Below are 19,132 nucleotides of genomic sequence, written 5' to 3' on the forward strand. Positions count from 1 at the left end.
ACATGTTAGTACACAGAAAATCATAGAATCATAAAATAGTTAGGGTTGGAAAGGACCTTAAGATCATCTAGTTCCAACTTTCTCAGCCTATCTTCATACGGGAGGTGCTCCAGTCCCCTGATCATCCTCGTGGCCTTTCTCTGGACTTGTTTCAACAGTTCCATGTCCTTTTTATGTTGAGGACACCAGAACAGCACACAATACTCCAGGTGAGGTCTCACAAGAACAGAGTACAGGGGCAGGATCAGCTCCTTTGACCTGCTGGTCACGCTCCTTTTGATGCAGCCCAGGATATTATCATATTAGTACAACCATCACTGCACAAACAGTTACACAGGGCAACCAGACATTTCTTAATAAAGCATAAAATTTATCTTAAATTAGGATTTTTAACAATACTTGTGAAACAGAATATTTCTATATATATCATAAAGGAAAACCATGCAATTTTACCCACCATGCCTTCTTCTCCATGAAATCTCACAGCAATCCCCTGCTTTAGTTTTGCACAATTTGCTTTAGAAACAACTTCACAGCTACTCCTAAAAATAGAATCTGAATAAAAAGCAACAATTATTTTTTCTTAATTTGTTGTATTTCAGTGTATTTCAAAGCTATACTAATTCTATTTATAATACAATACCTCTGTGAACCAAAAGGATGTCATTTTCATTGACAGGCCTATGCACCATGTCTGAATCTGGCTGCCCAGCATGCAGATGTTCATAGAACCATTCACAACGATCCTTAAATGGCTACAAAACAAGGGGTATACCACATTATATAGATGCATTCAACCAAATAATTCCCCTCTCATAAGCATGACTGGAAAATGGTTATACATACTTCTCATTTTTGAGATGTGCAGAGTCACTTGGTGCTACGTCAATATGCTATACAGTATTTTGGGAAGAGGAAAGGACTAAACGTACCCTTGTGTGCTTGCTGAAGCGTGATATGCAGAAAGACTGGACCATTAGTTATCACCACACAGAAAAAAAATAGCACGAAACTTCTTCCAGGGCAGGGGTAAAAGGAATCTATATAAGAAGTCAGTCACTGGCTTCTGTAACACTACTTATTATCAACCACAGCTGAGCACATTAGCACAAATGATATAAACAAAGGGTACTTGCAGTAAAGTTCACTGGCAATAAAGAACAGCCCAAAGGGACCAGAAAGGTTCCAAAGCAATTCCTAGCTGAGAAGGTTCTAGCTCGTTTTCAGTATTTAGATAAATATTTTGCAGTTCTGCCAAGATAGATATGACCCAAGTATGGCCTCTCTCATCTATCACAATTCACGGCACACACTTTTAGTTGATCTAACAGTTCTCAGGGTCTCTTCATTATTCAGAGATACTGAATTTAAAAAATGTATATTTCAACCAAAAGTAAACAATACACCTAGACCATGTTCTAAAAATAAAATACAATTACCAAAAAAACAATGTACATCTAAAAATAGAGGCACAACTAAAGAAATAAAACTTTTGGAACAGACCCTCCACAATTATTGTGGGGTGGGTGGAAGGTGTCTGGTCAGAGGAATTTTACCTTTATTTTCAGCAAATTATGTCTTTGACCAAAACAGTTTAATGTAAGGAACCTTTCTAATAGAGAACAAAGCAAAATTAAACCAGTGTGTGCTAAATGAAGGAGTTTCAAATAGCTTATTATTGGCCAAGACCATCTTCATTCATAATAGAAAAAAACATGCAGCCTTGTCCCTCAGCTACAAGTAGACAATCATAATCTTTTAAAGCTAAGTGATGAAAACATGGCAGATGCTTAACACTAAAGTGCTATGTAAAGCAGCAGACTTCCATATGGGGAGATGGGGGTGTGGCGTTCACTCGCTAATTTTTCCACTTAACTATATTAGTCTTACTCCTAGAGTAATGCTTTAGTTTTGAATTCATGTCACATGTTAAACTGAGAAGTAAGTTTAGATTATATAAGGCATCAGGATTTTACAAATAAAAATAAAAAAATAAAAATAAAAACCCAAACAAAAGCAAATGGTAGGAAACAGAGTAAAGAGTAACAACATTATGTCTCACTGAAGGAACTATTGCTAATTAACTATGGCCAAATCAACTAATAGTGGTGTATTTATCCTCTGGTTTATCTCAAAATCAAGTCAATTAAGGAAAAATCACAGCATGTTAAAGCTGAATCTATTAGATGTGCACAAATAAGTTTAATAATAGGAGGAAATTTTAACTGAAAGTTGGACTTGTAAGACTTATTTAACATTGGTCATCTCAAATAAGACTTAAACATGCATTTCAAAGAATTACAAGTACAGAAATCTGGCTGCCATGTCTATTTAATCTGATCTTTCAACATCCCAGATTCAGAAGCACTGGAGCCCACACTTAGTTCTTCCATCCTCCACAAATGGATTTTTTTAAATTGTTATCATTATTATTAAACAAACTCATAGACATTGTAACCAAGCATCTCCTGACATTTACCTGGGCTTTTATGATGTGCATAAATCTGGACATTAGTTCAGGACACTCGAGAAGAAAATGGAAGTGATCAAAAATTATTTTGGGATTTCTGAAATAAAAATAGGTTAGAAGCCTGTTAGTCAGAGATCTAATAATAACACTTCATGTTATACGAAGTCTACATAAAGAGACAATGCAATTAATCACACAGAAAAGTTCCAACAAACTCTTCATTTTCGTAATGTTTTCTTAATTCATGTTTCCAAATTACTTGTATTACCTTATCCTTTTAGCATGGAAGATTACAAGCAGCTCTCCATTTAGAAGCAATATTATAAAGTGGGCAGTCCAGAGAAACACTGGAAATAGCCAAGTGTGCAAAGATGGTTTAGGCTCCTTCAATAAGTTATATGTATAACACATTTGAGGAAGAATGAAAGCTTTCACCTGCCTCAATATGGAAGGCTTTTTTGGAACGAAAATGAAGGAAGAATGCATTAAGGAAATTAATCTGTTGCTCTATGACAAAAAATTTGTTCACTAAATCTCACCATCAAACGCAGAGCAGTTCATTTAACTGAGCTCTCTGAATCATTAGTATGCACTCCCTTGAATTTGGCAGGACCACTGAAGTACATGTGGTTCACATGTATTTTGAGGTTATTGTTGTGACAACTCATTAAGAAGAAAAATATATGAGTTTGAATTATTTGGGGAAGAAAAAAAGCAAAGAAATTAGAAATTCTGTACTTCTCAAAGCTTACCGGTTAACAAAACACTTAAGGACATCATCATGTTTACAGACAAACTCTATAAAACGAGGCGACGTCATCCTGTGCAAAAAACGCTTCAGTTAATGATACTGAAAATAATTTGAATTACATAAACTGTTGTGTTCTTTTAATAAAATATTAAACAACATCCATTTTTCTTTATATAACTAGTCAATCATAAAACTAAATACTCAGCAGCATTAAGATTTCATAATAAGCTCACAGAAAAGGCAAATCCCACAATAATCAAGAAGGCCAAGCAACCTCACCACTAACTCTTATCATCTAAATGAACAAGAAAAGGCCAAACTAACAGAAATACAATGAAACCCTTTCAGCTTTTGGCACAACAGAAATATTTATATGGAAAGAATGATGTTATATGCACAATATACATGATATGCATTGTTCTGTATTTTTGTTCATTGTATATAACTCCTACCACACACCATATAGATTGTGGCAAGTGAGGAAACAGCCATGAAGAAATAACCTTACAAACTCAGACTTAATAATGGGGGACAAAGTTGTATTTAATGGCTTCATGAAACAACAAAATTGCTTGCCAGGCAAGCATCTCATGCACTAATATGGAACTGTATTTTTTTTCCTATTTATATCTGGAAAACAAGGTAAGGATTAACATAGGTGCAAATCTTACTCTTTTTATTTACAACTATCTCCTGTATTTTTTGAAACAGAGAAATTCTTACGTGGATCCTTTAGCTTCCGCAAAAGCTAATACTTGCAAGCAAGAATAAACCCTTCTCATCAACTGCCTTGAAAAGTTGTGAGAAATACTGTAAAAAGTCCAGGATAACAAAACAAAACAAAAAAAACCCACAACTTTGCACACACTCATCAGTTTTGATGCTGAAGATTCAGAACACTGTAGTTCAGTGCATTAACAAAAGAATGCCCAGATTCAATAACAGCATTTGCAGAAGAAAAGCAATCACGGCAAGTAAAAGAAAATAACCTCAATATTTCAAATGTCAACCAGCATGAAATGCCATCTTTATTGTATGAGTACTAGGAACAATGGAAAACAGCGCACTGTTTACTCTCCTCCATTAAACAAAGACACACAAATCTAAAATCAAAGCCATTTTAAATTATTTTCCCTGAAAATGTCATTTGTTATAATTTCAAATATTATTTGAAGATGGCAGCAGTATTGAATTACACCACTGTGCCATTTACTTCTACTAATATGAAAACGTCAGTAAAACAGAGTAAGTCTCAGATCTTTGTTCTTCTGTACACAGTTCTGAAAAGCCCTAAACCAACACAGAACTCAGGTGTGCTTTGCCTTACTTTCCTGTATCCAAGGGAGTTCTCCCAGTTGTCACTGAAACAGTTCTTACTCTCCTGGCTCCTAATTCTTAAGTTAAACTTATGTAGTACGCAGAGGAGTTCTCCTTAACTTGGAGCACAAAGCATGCATAGGTGCACATGCATTTGGCAGGACACATCAGCAAACCACCTGGGTGCAGGGGGAAGTCACCTCCTCAACTGAATTTTGGCATAAAGACATAAACTGGGGAAAATGTACTTAATCACTACTATAAACATTTCTACTTTAGCTGCTATAAGTAACATACTGGCATTTTTTCTTAGTAAAGTTTGATGGAGATTTAAAGGGAAATTGCTAAGCAGCAGTTCCTTTTTCAAGATGGTAAAACCCTAAAAGTGAAAATACTGAGGTACTTGTGGAACATGCTGATCCCCAGATTGTCTTCCAGAGTGTCCACAGAGGAGTGTGCCTCAAACAGTGCTGGCTGACTTGAAAACTTTTATTCCACTCAGTTTGTCAAAGAAAATCACTTACAGTGGCTGGGGGTAACCAAGAGTTGTCATGTAGTGGGGACCTTGCTTCTGAATTCCTCAGGGAGCTTGTAAAACCACCATACTTGCCTAATCTTCCACTCAACAGGGTTGAAGGATCCTTTCCCTGCATGTTCGTAAGTACAATCCACACCAATCTCAGACAAAGACGTCAGTTATAGTGGACACACTTTTTTCCTTTTTAAACCAGGCACTGAGAGTACTAAATTTACCCAAGTTGTAGTGCCTGTTCCACACAAAACTGTCTGCCAACTAACCATTACTTTGAGACTGTACTCTCCTTATTATAAGCTTCTGCAATATAGCCAAACAACTTTTGCCCCAGCTGTCATTTTCATAAACAAAGATAACTCACATTTTTCTCTGAGCTTAAAGTTATTCTTGTTAGATAGTCACATTAAATTAATGAATAATTTCACATTATGAACCAAAAGCAAGAATAGCTAAATTTCAAGAGATCAAAATTACATAACTTGCAAGTAGCCCACATGATTACAAAGAACCGTTAGACATTCAATACAAAATCTGCCCCAGTGCAGCTATGTTCAGAGGCAGAAGCACTATGGAAATTCTGCTGTGCTGTTTGGTGCCGCTAAAGATGGGAAAAAAAAAATAAAAATAAAAATAATGCATTCAACAGTGATTACCCTTGACTGTCACTAATATTACCTCATCAGCACCAAAATTCTTCCAAGAAAGCATATAACAATTTCAGTAACTAACAGGATCTTCTCCTTACCCCTGAGGCATCTGACAGGAGCAGCACATATAAAAGGCTTGAATGACAGCGCTTAGCCTGTTTGCTGTCATGGAGATAACATCCTGGCGATCAGCACAAGCTTCCTGCTTCCCAGCAACATCATATGTTTTCAACTCGACAGCATCAGTGGATAGCTCTTTTGTGCCCTCAGTTTCTGCAGTGGGAAAGGAAGGCGTAGGAGTAGCACCCTGGTGATCTGGTCCTTTTTGCTTCAGTAAAATAGACGTAATGTTGGCAGAGTCCCTTTTGTTTTTCATCAGCTCCGTGGCTATAAGAACAAGCCATTCATCTAGAGAATGCCAGAGCAGTTCCAGTGGCTGCAATAAACATGCAAAAACAGACAAAAAAAGAACATGTTGACATTAGATAACATTAATGATGTGATAATCCTCTTAAGGCAAACAAATATCACACATATTTAAAAGCTTTACATGATCCTTCAGAAGTCACGTTAGAGATAGGAATCAAATACTAAAAAAAAAAAATAATAATCCATACTTGTAGCCATAGAGCACAAAGAACAAATGTCATATAGAAGTAAAATATCAAGCAGCAATGGAGTAAAGATAAAATAATTTAGAAAGAGTGAAATCCTGAACTGTTTCAGAGTTTGACCTCCTGATGGTTACACAGCACACCACTACCTGACTGCTGCAGCCAAGAAAACTTTAACATATATATTGAGTTTCCAGAGTAAGAACATGTCAGTTCTTTTTTAAGGCCCTGATCAAACAACCTCCCTCTACCACGTAGATGGAGGAAACCCCAAACAATACCACTGAGGTTCAGGTTCATGCACATCTAATAAAATGCGCTTTATGCATAGCGTGAGCTCATACAGGCCATTTTGATACTATCCCAGATGTCTCCAAGTAAGGGCCACTAAGACCTAGGCTTTACAAAATAGAAACAAGTATCAGCAGAATTACATATTAATTTTTAAAGCTATATATTTTATCTTAACAAAGTCATTCTTTATTCACTACCACAAACTTAAAATTGATACAACTGAAATCTGGTGCAATTCCACCATCACACATTTGCTCTGAGGTTCAAGACTACCACAGAGGAGAGACAGGGCTGAGAATTGCGGCACACTTGTGAGCATTTAAAAAAAAAAAAACACAAGGGCTGACTGTGCTGTCCCTTAATGGTGTTTAAGGAGACCTTAATGGTGTTAAGGCTGTTTCCCAAGCATAGCATAGTGATCACAGGGATATACATCCTACAGGGAAGCAATTCTGACTCAAATCTTTCACAGCATTCCAGAAGTAAGAGTAAACTTCTAAATGCACTCCTTTTTCTATGTATTACTGTGGTATCAACATTTTTTACCAATTAAAACATTCAAAGACTTAGCAGATATTGAAAATTATCTTCTCATATTCTAAAGTTACTTTTAAAAGTTAAGATTCACAGCACACTATACCAGAAGTCTACGTCATCTGGAGCACTGTGAGTACACCTCTTAGTGACACACTCTCAATACACCGTAAATTACTTCTCATGAAAGCTGTGTATTAAAACAATCTGTTCAAATTTACCATTCAAAAAAAAAAAATTACCGTTATGCTTCCATTTTTTCCTCAATAAGAACTTTGGGTAAAGTCAGCCTGATCTCCAAGACTGACAGGCTTTGCTCAACATGCTGTATGACACTCACATAATCCTTATACTCTTAGTGACCATACATTACTCTAGATGGTGACCTGAATACCTCGAGTGTAGGTATCATTTTCTACATAAACATCTCCCACACAGGATCAAGTTAGCTTCTTTCAAGTCTGCCAAGACCTATTCATCAGACCTTCACCACAAAACATAATGCAGAAAAATTTTCTAATGGAAAATAGAATTCATTGAATATATGGGAAAAAATGTAGCTGTGTTCTTAACACATGAGAAACTAGGTAGTTGTTTACTAGAACACTAAAATCTAGTTTACTTCTCCCAAACTTTTCAATGCTTAGCCTGCCAGACACCATTTTTCTGCTGATATCTTATGTCTTATCTTTTATTTCCCACAGACCCAGAACACCTTCCAGAACTCTTGCTACTGACTTGTTTTTCCAAAGCTAGCTTTTTACAGATTCTGATCACAAACTCAGTCAAAAGCGTAGTGGTGACTTTAAATTTTTACTTTCCTTTTTTTTCCCTAGTCTAACCTCAGTATATAAAGCTACCTATAAGTATTGTCCACCACCTCCATATCCATGGTGGTCAACATTTTTTGTTAGCATCCATGATCAGACCTTTTCAAGCATAACGTGGACATTGTCAATCAAACCATTAGCAACATGTTTTCAATACCGCAAGTCAGCATTCTTCAGTCAATTCCTACCATGAATCACATATTAACCATAAACCTCCACTCAACCTTCAGTTTTCGTATCTCATATTTCAGAAAAGTTCTTTGTAATTATACACCCAAGTCTGGGTACCAAGCTTTTACAAGAGCACACCTAATCTCTCAAATGCAAGGATTTAATTATGCAACAACTTCTTCTTTACCCATCTAGAAAGCAGGACACTAGAAATCAAACCCATATTCAAACTACAACACTGAAGCAAAACCTTTTGCCAGGTGACATAGTTTGTTAAGACACAGGGAACAGGAGATCACCAATCCTTGAGGTTAGTCTGTTACAGGAGAGAACTGAATTCTGTTTCAGAAAAGATCAGAAATGAGGGAAATGTTAGAGGCTTCCCAACTTTGTTCAATTAGACAGGGAAATTTTGCAACAAGTTTCCCTAATATGTGACCATACTGCACAGCAACTGGAAGAGCAACACATGAAAAAGTAATGAATGTGAAGTTGGTCAAAATTACTATTCATGAACTTGCTCACTGGTACTATTTGGTCCAAGCTAACAGTGGCTTGTTTGAAGACTGAGTGTTCAAATTCAATGAGGATTTTGCTTCCTGGAAGACCAATACAAGAGTGTGTCTTAAGTGTTTCCACTTCAAAACATTTGGACAGACCTGAATTGACCATGCCTGTAATGAATTACATATAGAGAACTTCAACAAAATGAAGACGGCCCTGCGATTTTTTTTGTCTTTGTCAAGCAATAGCATCCCTCAGTAGTCTCAGATCAAGATATACTCACATTTGTAATGCCTTTCAAGCTAGACTACAGTGGCAACTCTTCAAAATACATTAAATCAGTACAATACAGAAAGCCTTAATACACATAAAGAAAAAAGTCTGAAGAAAGTTTTTCTTCAGTTCTTATACTGGATAAAATATGGTTTTGTACCAGCATTTTAAAAGAGTTATGAAGTAGATCTTACAAGTTATCAGGTACAGATCTATTTGGAACTAACATGAGTACAATCAGAAGGAAAGGAAACAATCCCTTATACCATGCAATAAGGCCTGATAATGTTTGTCCACATATCCCACAAGGCTACCTACCACAAGACAGAACTCCTGCCACAGCTGCCCCCAATCCTCCCCAGATAAAAGTTTCTAAGTCAGCTCCTGAAAGAAGAGAGTACTGAACAACAGATTAGCTTCCCATATATTAAAGAAAGAAAATACCTAGAGGTCTTCGCTCGCTCAAATGAACAGCATTCAGAGAAGTGGGTGGTGACCTGTATCACTTTCTCGTGCTCTACACAGTACTCAAATCCCTACAAGGGACATGACCCAGCAGTCTAAGAGACCTTTTCCCCATAAAATCTGTATCAAAATTCAAATCATCTACAACATTTACCCCACAACTGAATTTAAAGATCAGCAGCAAATGCCAATTTAAAGCTAATTTCCTCTAAAATTTTCAATTTGGATCTCAAATTTAAATCTTTAAGATCCATGCTGACTTTTTAAATACAGATTTAACTCCTATTTTTCAGCAGCAACTTTTGTGGTTTCCTTAATAGTCTGTACTAAACAGTTACACAGCCTATATTTAAGAAAATTCAAACAAAACAAAACCAAAACAAACAAGCAAAAAACCCACACCAAAACCCAAAAAACACAAACCAACCAACCAACCCCCATCAAACAAACAGAAAAGGAGTTCTTTATCTCTGACCTGCATGTCCCACATGCAAGTACTGGTAGAAGACATACAACTGACAAGTGTTAAGGAGCCTCCATACCATTGCAATTACCTAGAGATACAGTGGGCTATTTTCCCTCCTCTCAGAAGGTAAAAGGGACCATCACAACTATGTTTTCAAGGAAAAGTTAAAAAAGGAAAAGTAAAGGGCAGGTAAGAATAAGAGAGAACTCACTCAATTGACTCAGCATTATGTATAATCTCTCACTAGCTAGTTAATATAAATTCAGGGAAGAACAGGCTAATTATCATAGAATCGTTAGGGTTGGAAAGGACCTTTAAGATCATCTAGTTCCAACCCCCTGCCGTGGGCAGGGACACCTTACGCTAAATCATATCACCCAAGGCCTCGTCCAACCTGGCCTTGAACACTGCCAGGGATGGAGCATTCACAACCTCCCTGGGCAACCTATTCCGGTGCCTCACCACCCTAACAGGAAAGAATTTCCTTCTTATTTCCAATCTAAACTTCCCCTGTTGAAGTTTTAAACTGTTACCCCTTGTCCTATCACTACAGTCTCTAATGAAGAGTCCCTCCCCAGCATCCCTACAGGCCCCCTTCAGATACTGGAAGGCTGCTATGAGGTCTCCACGCAGCCTTCTCTTCTCCAGGCTGAACAGCCCCAACTTTCTCAGCCTGTCTGCATACAGGAGGTGCTCCAGTCTCCTGATCATCCTCGTGGCCCTTCTCTGGACTTGTCCCAACAGTTCCATGTCCTTTTTATGTTGAGGACACCAGAACTGCACACAATACTCCAGGTGAGGTCTCACAAGAGCAGAGTAGAGGTGCAGGATCACCTCCTTCGACCTGCTGGTCACACTCCTCTTGATGCAGCCCAGGATACGGTTGGCTTTCTGGGCTGTGAGCACACACTGCCGGCTCATGTTCATTTTCTCATCGACCAGCACCTCCAAGTCCTTCTCCGCAGGGCTGCTCTGAATCTCTTCTCTGCCCAACCTGTAGCTGTCCCTGGGATTGCTCCAACCCAGGTGTAGGACCTTGCACTTGGCATGGTTAAACCTCATGAGGTTGGCATCAGCCCACCTCACAAGTGTGTCAAGGTCTCTCTGGATGGCATTCCTTCCCTCCAGCGTATCAACCGAACCACACAGCTTGGTGTCATCGGCAAACTTGCTGAGGGCGCGCTCAATCCCACTGTCCATGTCCGCGACGAAGATGTTAAACAAGACCGGTCCCAACACCGATCCCTGAGGGATACCACTCGTTCATCTATAACTGAAGATCAACTTCACCTTGCCAGACCTGTGTGCCCCACTGCCCAAAAAGAGTAAGCTCTCTTCGGCAGTTCTGTATTTTTGAGTTTGAAATTTCCATCAACTTCAAAATACCACGGAGACAACAGGGCCCTAATGAAGGGCTGCCTCAGTTTTAATACTTTTTAATTAAACAAAGTAATAGCAATAATAATTGTAAAATTATCCTGAAATTTTTGGTTTGCTAGCTAATGCATGAGTAGCACATATCTTGTCATTTATTAGAAAACGTTAAGTGTTGGTTTACATAAGATATTTTCTGGGACAAGTGTACCAGTTGTGTCATGTAAGTCTACTGCACAAGGCTTAACTCTACACTAATGACTTTCAGCATGCAAAGTAGTCTGAGCACACAGTTAAGCGATTCCACTGCGTCGTGGTTTAAGCAGAACAACGGTGGTTTAAGCAGCTGCAATTTGCAAAGGAAACTGTATTTCCTTTGCAAATTGCAGCTGAATTTTTCTGTTTGCTTTATTGTGGGTTCTAAAATGATCTGGAGTTGAAAGGCTTTCTTTTTTTTTTTTTAATGAGATGAAGTCAGCTACTCCTAAAACCTGAAGAAGAAAAGGTAACACAATATTTCACTGCAGACGGTTCCTGTATTAAACATATTTAACGTCTGCTTCTTGTATTTAAATGAATTTTCACTAAAAACATTAGAAATTGCTGTCTTTCATAAAATCAGTCTTGTGATTTGCATAGGGTTTTGGTTTTTGAAAACAAAAATCTGGTTAAATGTGCCAATCTAGCTCCATATATTTTACTGAACAACTGTAAAGGACAATTATTACATTGTACACTGTACAATGGATTATATTTTGCACACAGTATTTTTCATATTTGAGCAGTAGTTTTATATTTATTGTATAAATCAACTGATTATTAAAATCATTTTGCTATCAGAAAAACATTTATGCTTGCTTTTTTTTAAATAGACTAATGCTTTCCCTCTTTCCAAGAGAAGAAATTTAAAAAACTGAGCTACTTAACTAAATGTAGCTGGAATTAAGAGTATCATCTTTCATAACCTTACTGATATAGCTCTGTCTTAAAAGTCTTTAGTTAACCTAATGAACACATATCAAACAAATGCAGTAATGCCAAAATATCATCTTCATGACACTCTGAAAGAAATATAAAGTTTATGGAAAATACCCACATAATCACTGGTGTCTAAATTTAGTAATATGAACTGTCCCATGTAAGAGTTAGGAGGAAGATAGGAGAAAGTAAGAGACGAAGATGATTAGGGGAGTGGAACATCTCCCTTATGAGGAAAGATTGAGGGAGCTGGGTCTCTATAGTTTGGAGAAGAGGAGACTGAGGGGTGACCTTATAAGTGTCTATAAATATATAAAGGGGGAGTGTCACGAGGACGGAGCCAGGCTCTACTCAGTGGCAAACAGTGATAGGACAAGGGGTAATGGGTACAAACTGGAACACAAGAGGTTCCACTTAAACTTGAGAAGAAACTTCTTCTCAGTGAGGGTGACGGAACACTGGAACAGGCTGCCCAGGGAGGTTGTGGAGTCTCCTTCCCTGGAGACATTCAAAACCCGCCTGGACACATTCCTGTGTAACATTATCTAGGTGTTCCTGCTCCGGCAGGGGGATTGGACTAGATGATCTTTCGAGGTCCCTTCCAATCTCTAACATACTGTGATACTGTGATACCCTTCAGTTCTTATTATTTAGGTGCCCTGAATAATATGTCAGTTGCATACCCAATGCATGCTGAGTGGCACGCAGGAAACCAGGACTTCTTTACAGAAAAGGTAAGCTGTAATTTTATGCAGAGGGATTCCTCAACCAAGAAGTATTTAACAACACCCAAAAAACCCAAAAAGATAAAAAACAAAAATCAGAAATTAAACTTCTAAATGTCAAGCACCTAAAGCATATAAATCAATAACCTCACAAAAGCAGTAGTAAGCTGGTATGTTTTAAAGGATACAATAATAATAATACTCAAGACCAACTTAGGAAAAAAACTTCATGGTCACAGAGAAAACAATGAACAGATTAAGAGTTCAATTGTTTCCATTTATGTTGTGAAGCTGGATAAAACTAAGTGATCAGAATTCCCAGCGAATCTCCAAACAGGACTTTGAAATTACATTAATACAATCTATTAAATTAATATTACTCCATTTTGAGATTACTATACTCTTACACAACATAAAGGAAATAAAAACAAAGTTTACCAAAATCAGCTGAGTAACTAAGCCTTCAACATCTACTAAACAACATATTAAATAAGAAATAAAAAGAAGTCATGAGATGTGCATCAGTGGTTAAATGAATCCAGGAGGGATAAAAAAAATTAGAAGGAAAGAGGTAGGCTTAACGTAAGAAGGGATAGGGACATCAACCAAACTTACTTCCTGTTCATGAGATGTCTGATTAATGAATGCATGCTTTGTGAAATTCATCTCTTTAACGTCTATCTTCCTAACAACATCATATACTTTTCTGACCTTGAACACCTGACTTCTTGGAGTTTTATTTCCATTGTAGCCCATGTCATTTCCATTACTGGGAGAGGATGGGCCAATGCGAAAGACATGGCAAAATATCCTCACGATCCTTAAGAGACTCTTCATTTGAGCTTCATAATTACTTGACAAGCTGGGGGAAAAAACGGAATATTTAAGTTTTTTTCCTTGATGACACAATTTAGTATGTTAAGGAGTAAGTAATCTAATGGTAGGGTCTGACACGTACGCTGAAAAAAAAACCCTAATGAATTTTAATTTTAATTTCCTGCACCAGCCCCAAAAATCAAATATAAGCACTATAAGTGTCCTAACATACACTCAAAATTTCAACTAGAAGTGAAATAAGAACAGCAAATTCCAGATCTTGCAAAACACTTATTTTGGTTTTATGTACACGTACACTTCTTATGAACCATTGGTAAGAAATTCAACTTAGTACAGTAAGGATTTCAACATGTGAAACAAATTGGGATATCCAGATTAAAATGTTTCTCAGTTCAGAAAAGACAGCATCCAGTAGGCACACTGACTAATCAGATATGCTGCCACAGCCCATCCTTAACATTCTTCTAAATACTCATTAAAGACCTCAATCAGACAAGGAATCAGGATGATAATGATGACGCTATTTCTACCTAGGAGAAACGTCATCTAAAACATACTACACAATAGCACCACTGTGCTATTTTATTTATCAAAAAAATATAGGAAAAGTTTTATATTAACTGAACTGGCCAACACTGAACTGCGCACCAATACAGTGTAGAATACAAGATACTCATGACTTCATGCACAAGCAGAACATTCTCCACCAAATTCAACTTTGTTTTCTTTCCTTAAATCCCAAGTAATAAGAATTCTTTTCTCTTGAACACAATACAAAAAATGCAAGAAATTTAAACTTTTTCCACTGAACTTTACACATTTTATGCAAGTACATATTCAATTATATCCTTAAACTACTTGCAACTTAGAAGCATGTTTTCTAACTGTAAGATCAGTACAGACCAGAAAACTGACATCTTAGAGCATGCTGTAAACCTCTGATGCAAATAAAGATGTTAATTCACAAATCTGAAACAGCTAGTTGTAACAGTACCTTCACCATGATGTCACTCTCCCTATGGCATGGGTAAAAGCAAAAGACCTATCTGTTTTCAGCACTACATCTGAATGACTGACAGAGAGGTATTAATTTCATAACGCCACATACGAAGAATTTTACCAAACTGATAAACAAAGTACAACTTTCTTGTCACAACCTAGACTTTAACCAGAGAAGTTTTCAGTAAATAGAGATAAGAAACACAGAGATGCACTGTTAAGTTTCTAACCAGTAAAGAAAATCCCCTGACTAGCAGGCTGTAATTACATTGCCAGAATCTCTAGTCAGAGCCACAAATTAGCACTTCTATATAAGCAAAAATTTTAAGAAGAAAAAAAAAAACAAAACCCAAAACCAAAAAACAACCAACCAACCAAAACCCATTGATTGAAGTTTAGCATCCCTCAACAGCAGTGTTTTCTTGGAGAAGTTTCAGGTTTAAATCTGCAGGAAGAGGACCTAACTATTTTAAGAATACCTTAAAGCACTTTATAGTTTACTGAAGCTTTTATTAGCATGTTTGTAAACATTCCCCTAGGCCCAATTGGCACCAGCAAGACCAAATTAGGTCACACTATAATTATTCCTTGGAAAGAGGAAATGTGCGATGGAGGTAACGCCAACTGGACAGGCTCCTTGCTGGTACTCAAAGCAGAAGTCCCCAAGCAGAAGCAAAGTGGCACTCCTGGCTACCTGATACAGAGGCGTTACAAAAAACAACTTCAGACACTTTTGAACTAAACAACAAACAAACCAAACAACAATGGGCTGTGGGTTAATACCCAGGAAAATAGCAGTGATGATACTAAGTTCAGCCATGCAAGAGCATCATTATTGGAGGTTTTCATGTACAAAGTGCATTTTACATACTATATGTTGGAAGGAGGACAGAGAGGAAAGAGGCCCAAGCTTAGAGGGTCTATAATTCACCAAGTACTACCATCATCCTCATTATGTTAATAACAAAGCAGCTGAGAAATGCTTAGCTGAAGTAGAAACTGAAGCCTCTGACACAGAACAGAACTGGAGAGAACAGTTTTTGTGAAACTATGTTTTGTAATAGAAAAAGAAAATAATTCCATTTCCCTTGTGACATATTACAAAGTACCCAACAGAACTGGGAACTGGGCCAATAAGAATCCACAGGACACCCTAAATACAGGCACTTCTGGAAATGCCTGCTCATCAATGCAGAGCAAAGCTTCCAATTTGTCCTCAGCCTCTGCTACAACCAATATGCCGCAGTACAGGAGTACATACTGGCTCAAATTCAGAGACAGTACAGGCACATAGATACTGTTTCTACAGCCATACTGAGGGAGCACTGCTCAGTACAGAAGAGTAATAACAGTAATAAATCAAATTTAAACACAGTCAGTTTATCTCTGAAGATAATGAAATAGAAACTAATACTGCCTCATAAGATCTAATCCAGCTACCATGATTTCTGATAATGTCACCATATAAAGCAAGTTTCAAACCCTTTTCTGCAGAATGGTTTTACATTTTATCACAGCTTATTAGTGAGAGATCTATGGGCTCTAATGAAGTCTGGAGACAAAAGGAATGTGTTACAAGTTAAGCTGATTACACATTATAGCCCAGGAACAGCTAAAGCTCTTCAAAAAGTTACCTTTGCAGCAACAAAATGCCATTTATATGTCTATGCACTTTAACACCAACTATTTGAGGGGTTTAAGCTTTTTATACTCATTCGCTGAGGCAAACACTCATCAGAACAAGACTGTGATTAATGGTGTCATGAATTCCCTAGCATTGCCTAGGAGTTCTGACCCGCTACCTACAAACTCCATCCAAATTTAACATGACTGATGTCAAAGGAAAAAAAGGCACCTAGAACTAAGAATATATTATTTAATCTCCATCTAGACGACGGGCTCCTCACACTCCAGCCCCAGTTGAAAAGAAGCATTCAAAATCTTATTCTTCTACAAGCTATGCTGACAGACCTCACTGGTTACAGAACAGTCTTCAATTCTTAAATCTCTCTTCCAAAAAGCCATCCAGAACATGTCAGTAAGGAAATTCCACTCATGCTTTTAGGCTCTTTACCTCTCTCAACAAAAATTTTCTTGGCTTTTAGTAAAGCATAAAGGTTAGAGCAGATTCTGCTAGGTTTTGAAAACAGTAAAATGTTACTGGTGTTCCAACAGATTACCTAACTCCCTCAAACAGATACCATAAAAACTAGGAAAGCATATTAGGAAAACATGCTTGCTTATGTGTTTCCCCAGGTAACTGCTGCTTGCATTGCTGAGAGCACAGAGGCATGTAAATTTTTGTCTCAGATATATTAGTAGCTATGTGTCCTGGGTTCAGCAGTAGCAGTCATTTTTCTCCTTCTTGGTAGCTGGTGCAGTGCAGTGTTTTGACTTTTGGCTCAGGAACAGAGCTGGTAACAATGACGTTTTGGTTTGGCCAAGGACTTTGTGAGCCTCATGCTCTGCCAGGGAGGAGGGGAAGCCAGAAGGAAGCAGAGACAGGACACCTGACCCAAGCTAGCCAAAGAGGTATTCCATACCACAGCACCTCATGCCCAGGATGTAACTGGGAGTTGGCCGGAAGGGCTGGTAGACTGCGGGGTTGGAGGAGGTATCGGTCGGTGCTTGGTCAGGGTTGGGGCGGGTGAGTTATCGGTCGGCTGGTGATGAGGTGTTGTTTTCTCTTCCCTTGTTATTTCCTTTATCATTATTATCATTGGTGGTAGCAGTAGTGATTTGTGTTATACCTTAGTTACTAAACTGTTCTTATCTCAACCCGCAGGAGTTGCATTCTTTTCAATTCTCCTCTCCGTTCCTCCGGGAGTAGGGGGAGGGCAAGAAGGGGGGGAAGTGAGTGAACAAGCTGTCTGACTGAGTTTAAACCACAACACCATGGAAGGCAACCAGAACCAGCAAGACTCTTCTCACACATGGTAAGAAATCATGCAGAAAAGTTAAGATATGGAAGAGAAGAAACTGGCAGTTGGCTAAAAAGCTTCCCTTCCCAGAGCTGCTATAGCCAAACTAAAAAAAAATGCACTTCTCTGCAACTCAGGCTTCTTGGCCAGCAGCCATACAAGGACACCAACTTCCTTTCCTCAAGACAATGATCTGAACAGGCACTGTCATTAAGAATCAGATTTCAGTTCTGGCTACTCCAGCATGTGCCAGGCATGAGATAGTTCAGATTATTAAAACTACTAAGTGGCATTAACTGCCAGGTAACTTATCAGTTTACTTATGATTCTCTCACACTTACCTAAGCAGTTTGTGACCATTTGTTGTAGCAACTTCAGCAAGACTTGTTAGGATTTTAAGATACTGGCTTTCACTCTGCTGAGACAAGTGTTCCAGAACTTGCCGCAACTGATGCATTAAAACAAAAGAAAATGCATATTGTCATGGAGTGTCAGATCAACATTTAATACAGAACATTATCACCCAAGCATTAACAGCTAGCAATATTATTGTATATCTATATTGTCCAACATCTAATCTAACCTCAGTTAACACTTTATTATAATTCACATAGATTACTGAAGAAGTGTACCTTCTAGTACGAAGGTATGGTACTACAAGATATACCATATTATAACTGAATGCTTAGCCACGTATTAATAAATTGCAAGAACAATTTCTTTTCATCTGAAAAAAATTAGTAGGCTACACTTTCAACTTCTTATAGTCAAAAGCATATATTTTAGGTTTATAATTCGTCATTTACCTGTCTCCCCAGTTCACTCCTTGGTTAGTTTATGACAATGTAAATGAACCTTGGATCCTAGAGTCTGTTCTCACTACCTTCATTGCTCAAGTTACTGAACGTCCTTCCTTAGATAAGAAATCGTACCCTGATAACCAATAATTGTTATGATGACTCTCTTCTCAAATTCGTCCCTTTTCTTGATAATATCATCACTTGGCTCCCAAAGACTAAATGCTGCAATTGCCCAGACACTACCCTGTCTTCAAATCCCCTTTGTTCTATACTTAGATCCGGCCTAGACTTTTTTGCAGATAAACCAAACCTTCAGCAGCACCACTCTTCATGCATTCCTACTGTATCCTCATTTACTCCCTTCTCGCTCACTTTCAGAAAGTTCAGTAATCCTTCTCAACTTCTCCTGTAGTAAGGTGGTATGAAAAGGCATCTCGTAAAGGTCATTTACACCAACACTCTGCCTCAAGGCATAAGCACTTGTATCTTCAATCCAAACTGGTCTGCCCAATCTGCCTGCCTGGTTTTCAGATACCTTCTACTCTGGAATCTCTGCAGCTTCACTAACTGATTTTTTCTAATACTTTACTTCCTTGACTGTGTGAGAGTTCTCCCCAAGGTTCAAGT

The 19,132-nt window shown here is 37.9% G+C and overlaps 1 protein-coding gene across 6 annotated transcripts in view; it reads right to left on the reverse strand.

Moving 5' to 3' along the window:
* HACE1 (HECT domain and ankyrin repeat containing E3 ubiquitin protein ligase 1) overlaps nt 1-19,132 on the reverse strand; it is a 54,909-nt gene that overhangs the window by 18,472 nt on the left and 17,305 nt on the right. For 5 of the 6 annotated variants that reach the window (XM_057404668.1, XM_057404667.1, XM_057404670.1 and 2 more), the window contains 7 exons: nt 18,047-18,153; nt 13,564-13,810; nt 5,819-6,156; nt 3,223-3,291; nt 2,480-2,567; nt 644-755; nt 458-555 (listed from right to left, as the gene is read on the reverse strand). In XM_057404668.1, coding sequence (XP_057260651.1) covers nt 458-555; nt 644-755; nt 2,480-2,567; nt 3,223-3,291; nt 5,819-6,156; nt 13,564-13,810; nt 18,047-18,153 — 1,059 coding nt within the window. The remainder of the gene's footprint in view (nt 1-457; nt 556-643; nt 756-2,479; nt 2,568-3,222; nt 3,292-5,818; nt 6,157-13,563; nt 13,811-18,046; nt 18,154-19,132) is intronic. The other variant, XM_057404669.1, reaches the window with a different exon arrangement.

The sequence above is a fragment of the Pezoporus wallicus genome, unplaced genomic scaffold (assembly GCF_028554395.1).
Source record: "Pezoporus wallicus isolate ANWC-B61680 ecotype Strahan unplaced genomic scaffold, APGP_CSIRO_Pwel_v1 contig_6923, whole genome shotgun sequence".
In the NCBI taxonomy this organism is placed as follows: Eukaryota; Metazoa; Chordata; class Aves; order Psittaciformes; family Psittacidae; genus Pezoporus; species Pezoporus wallicus.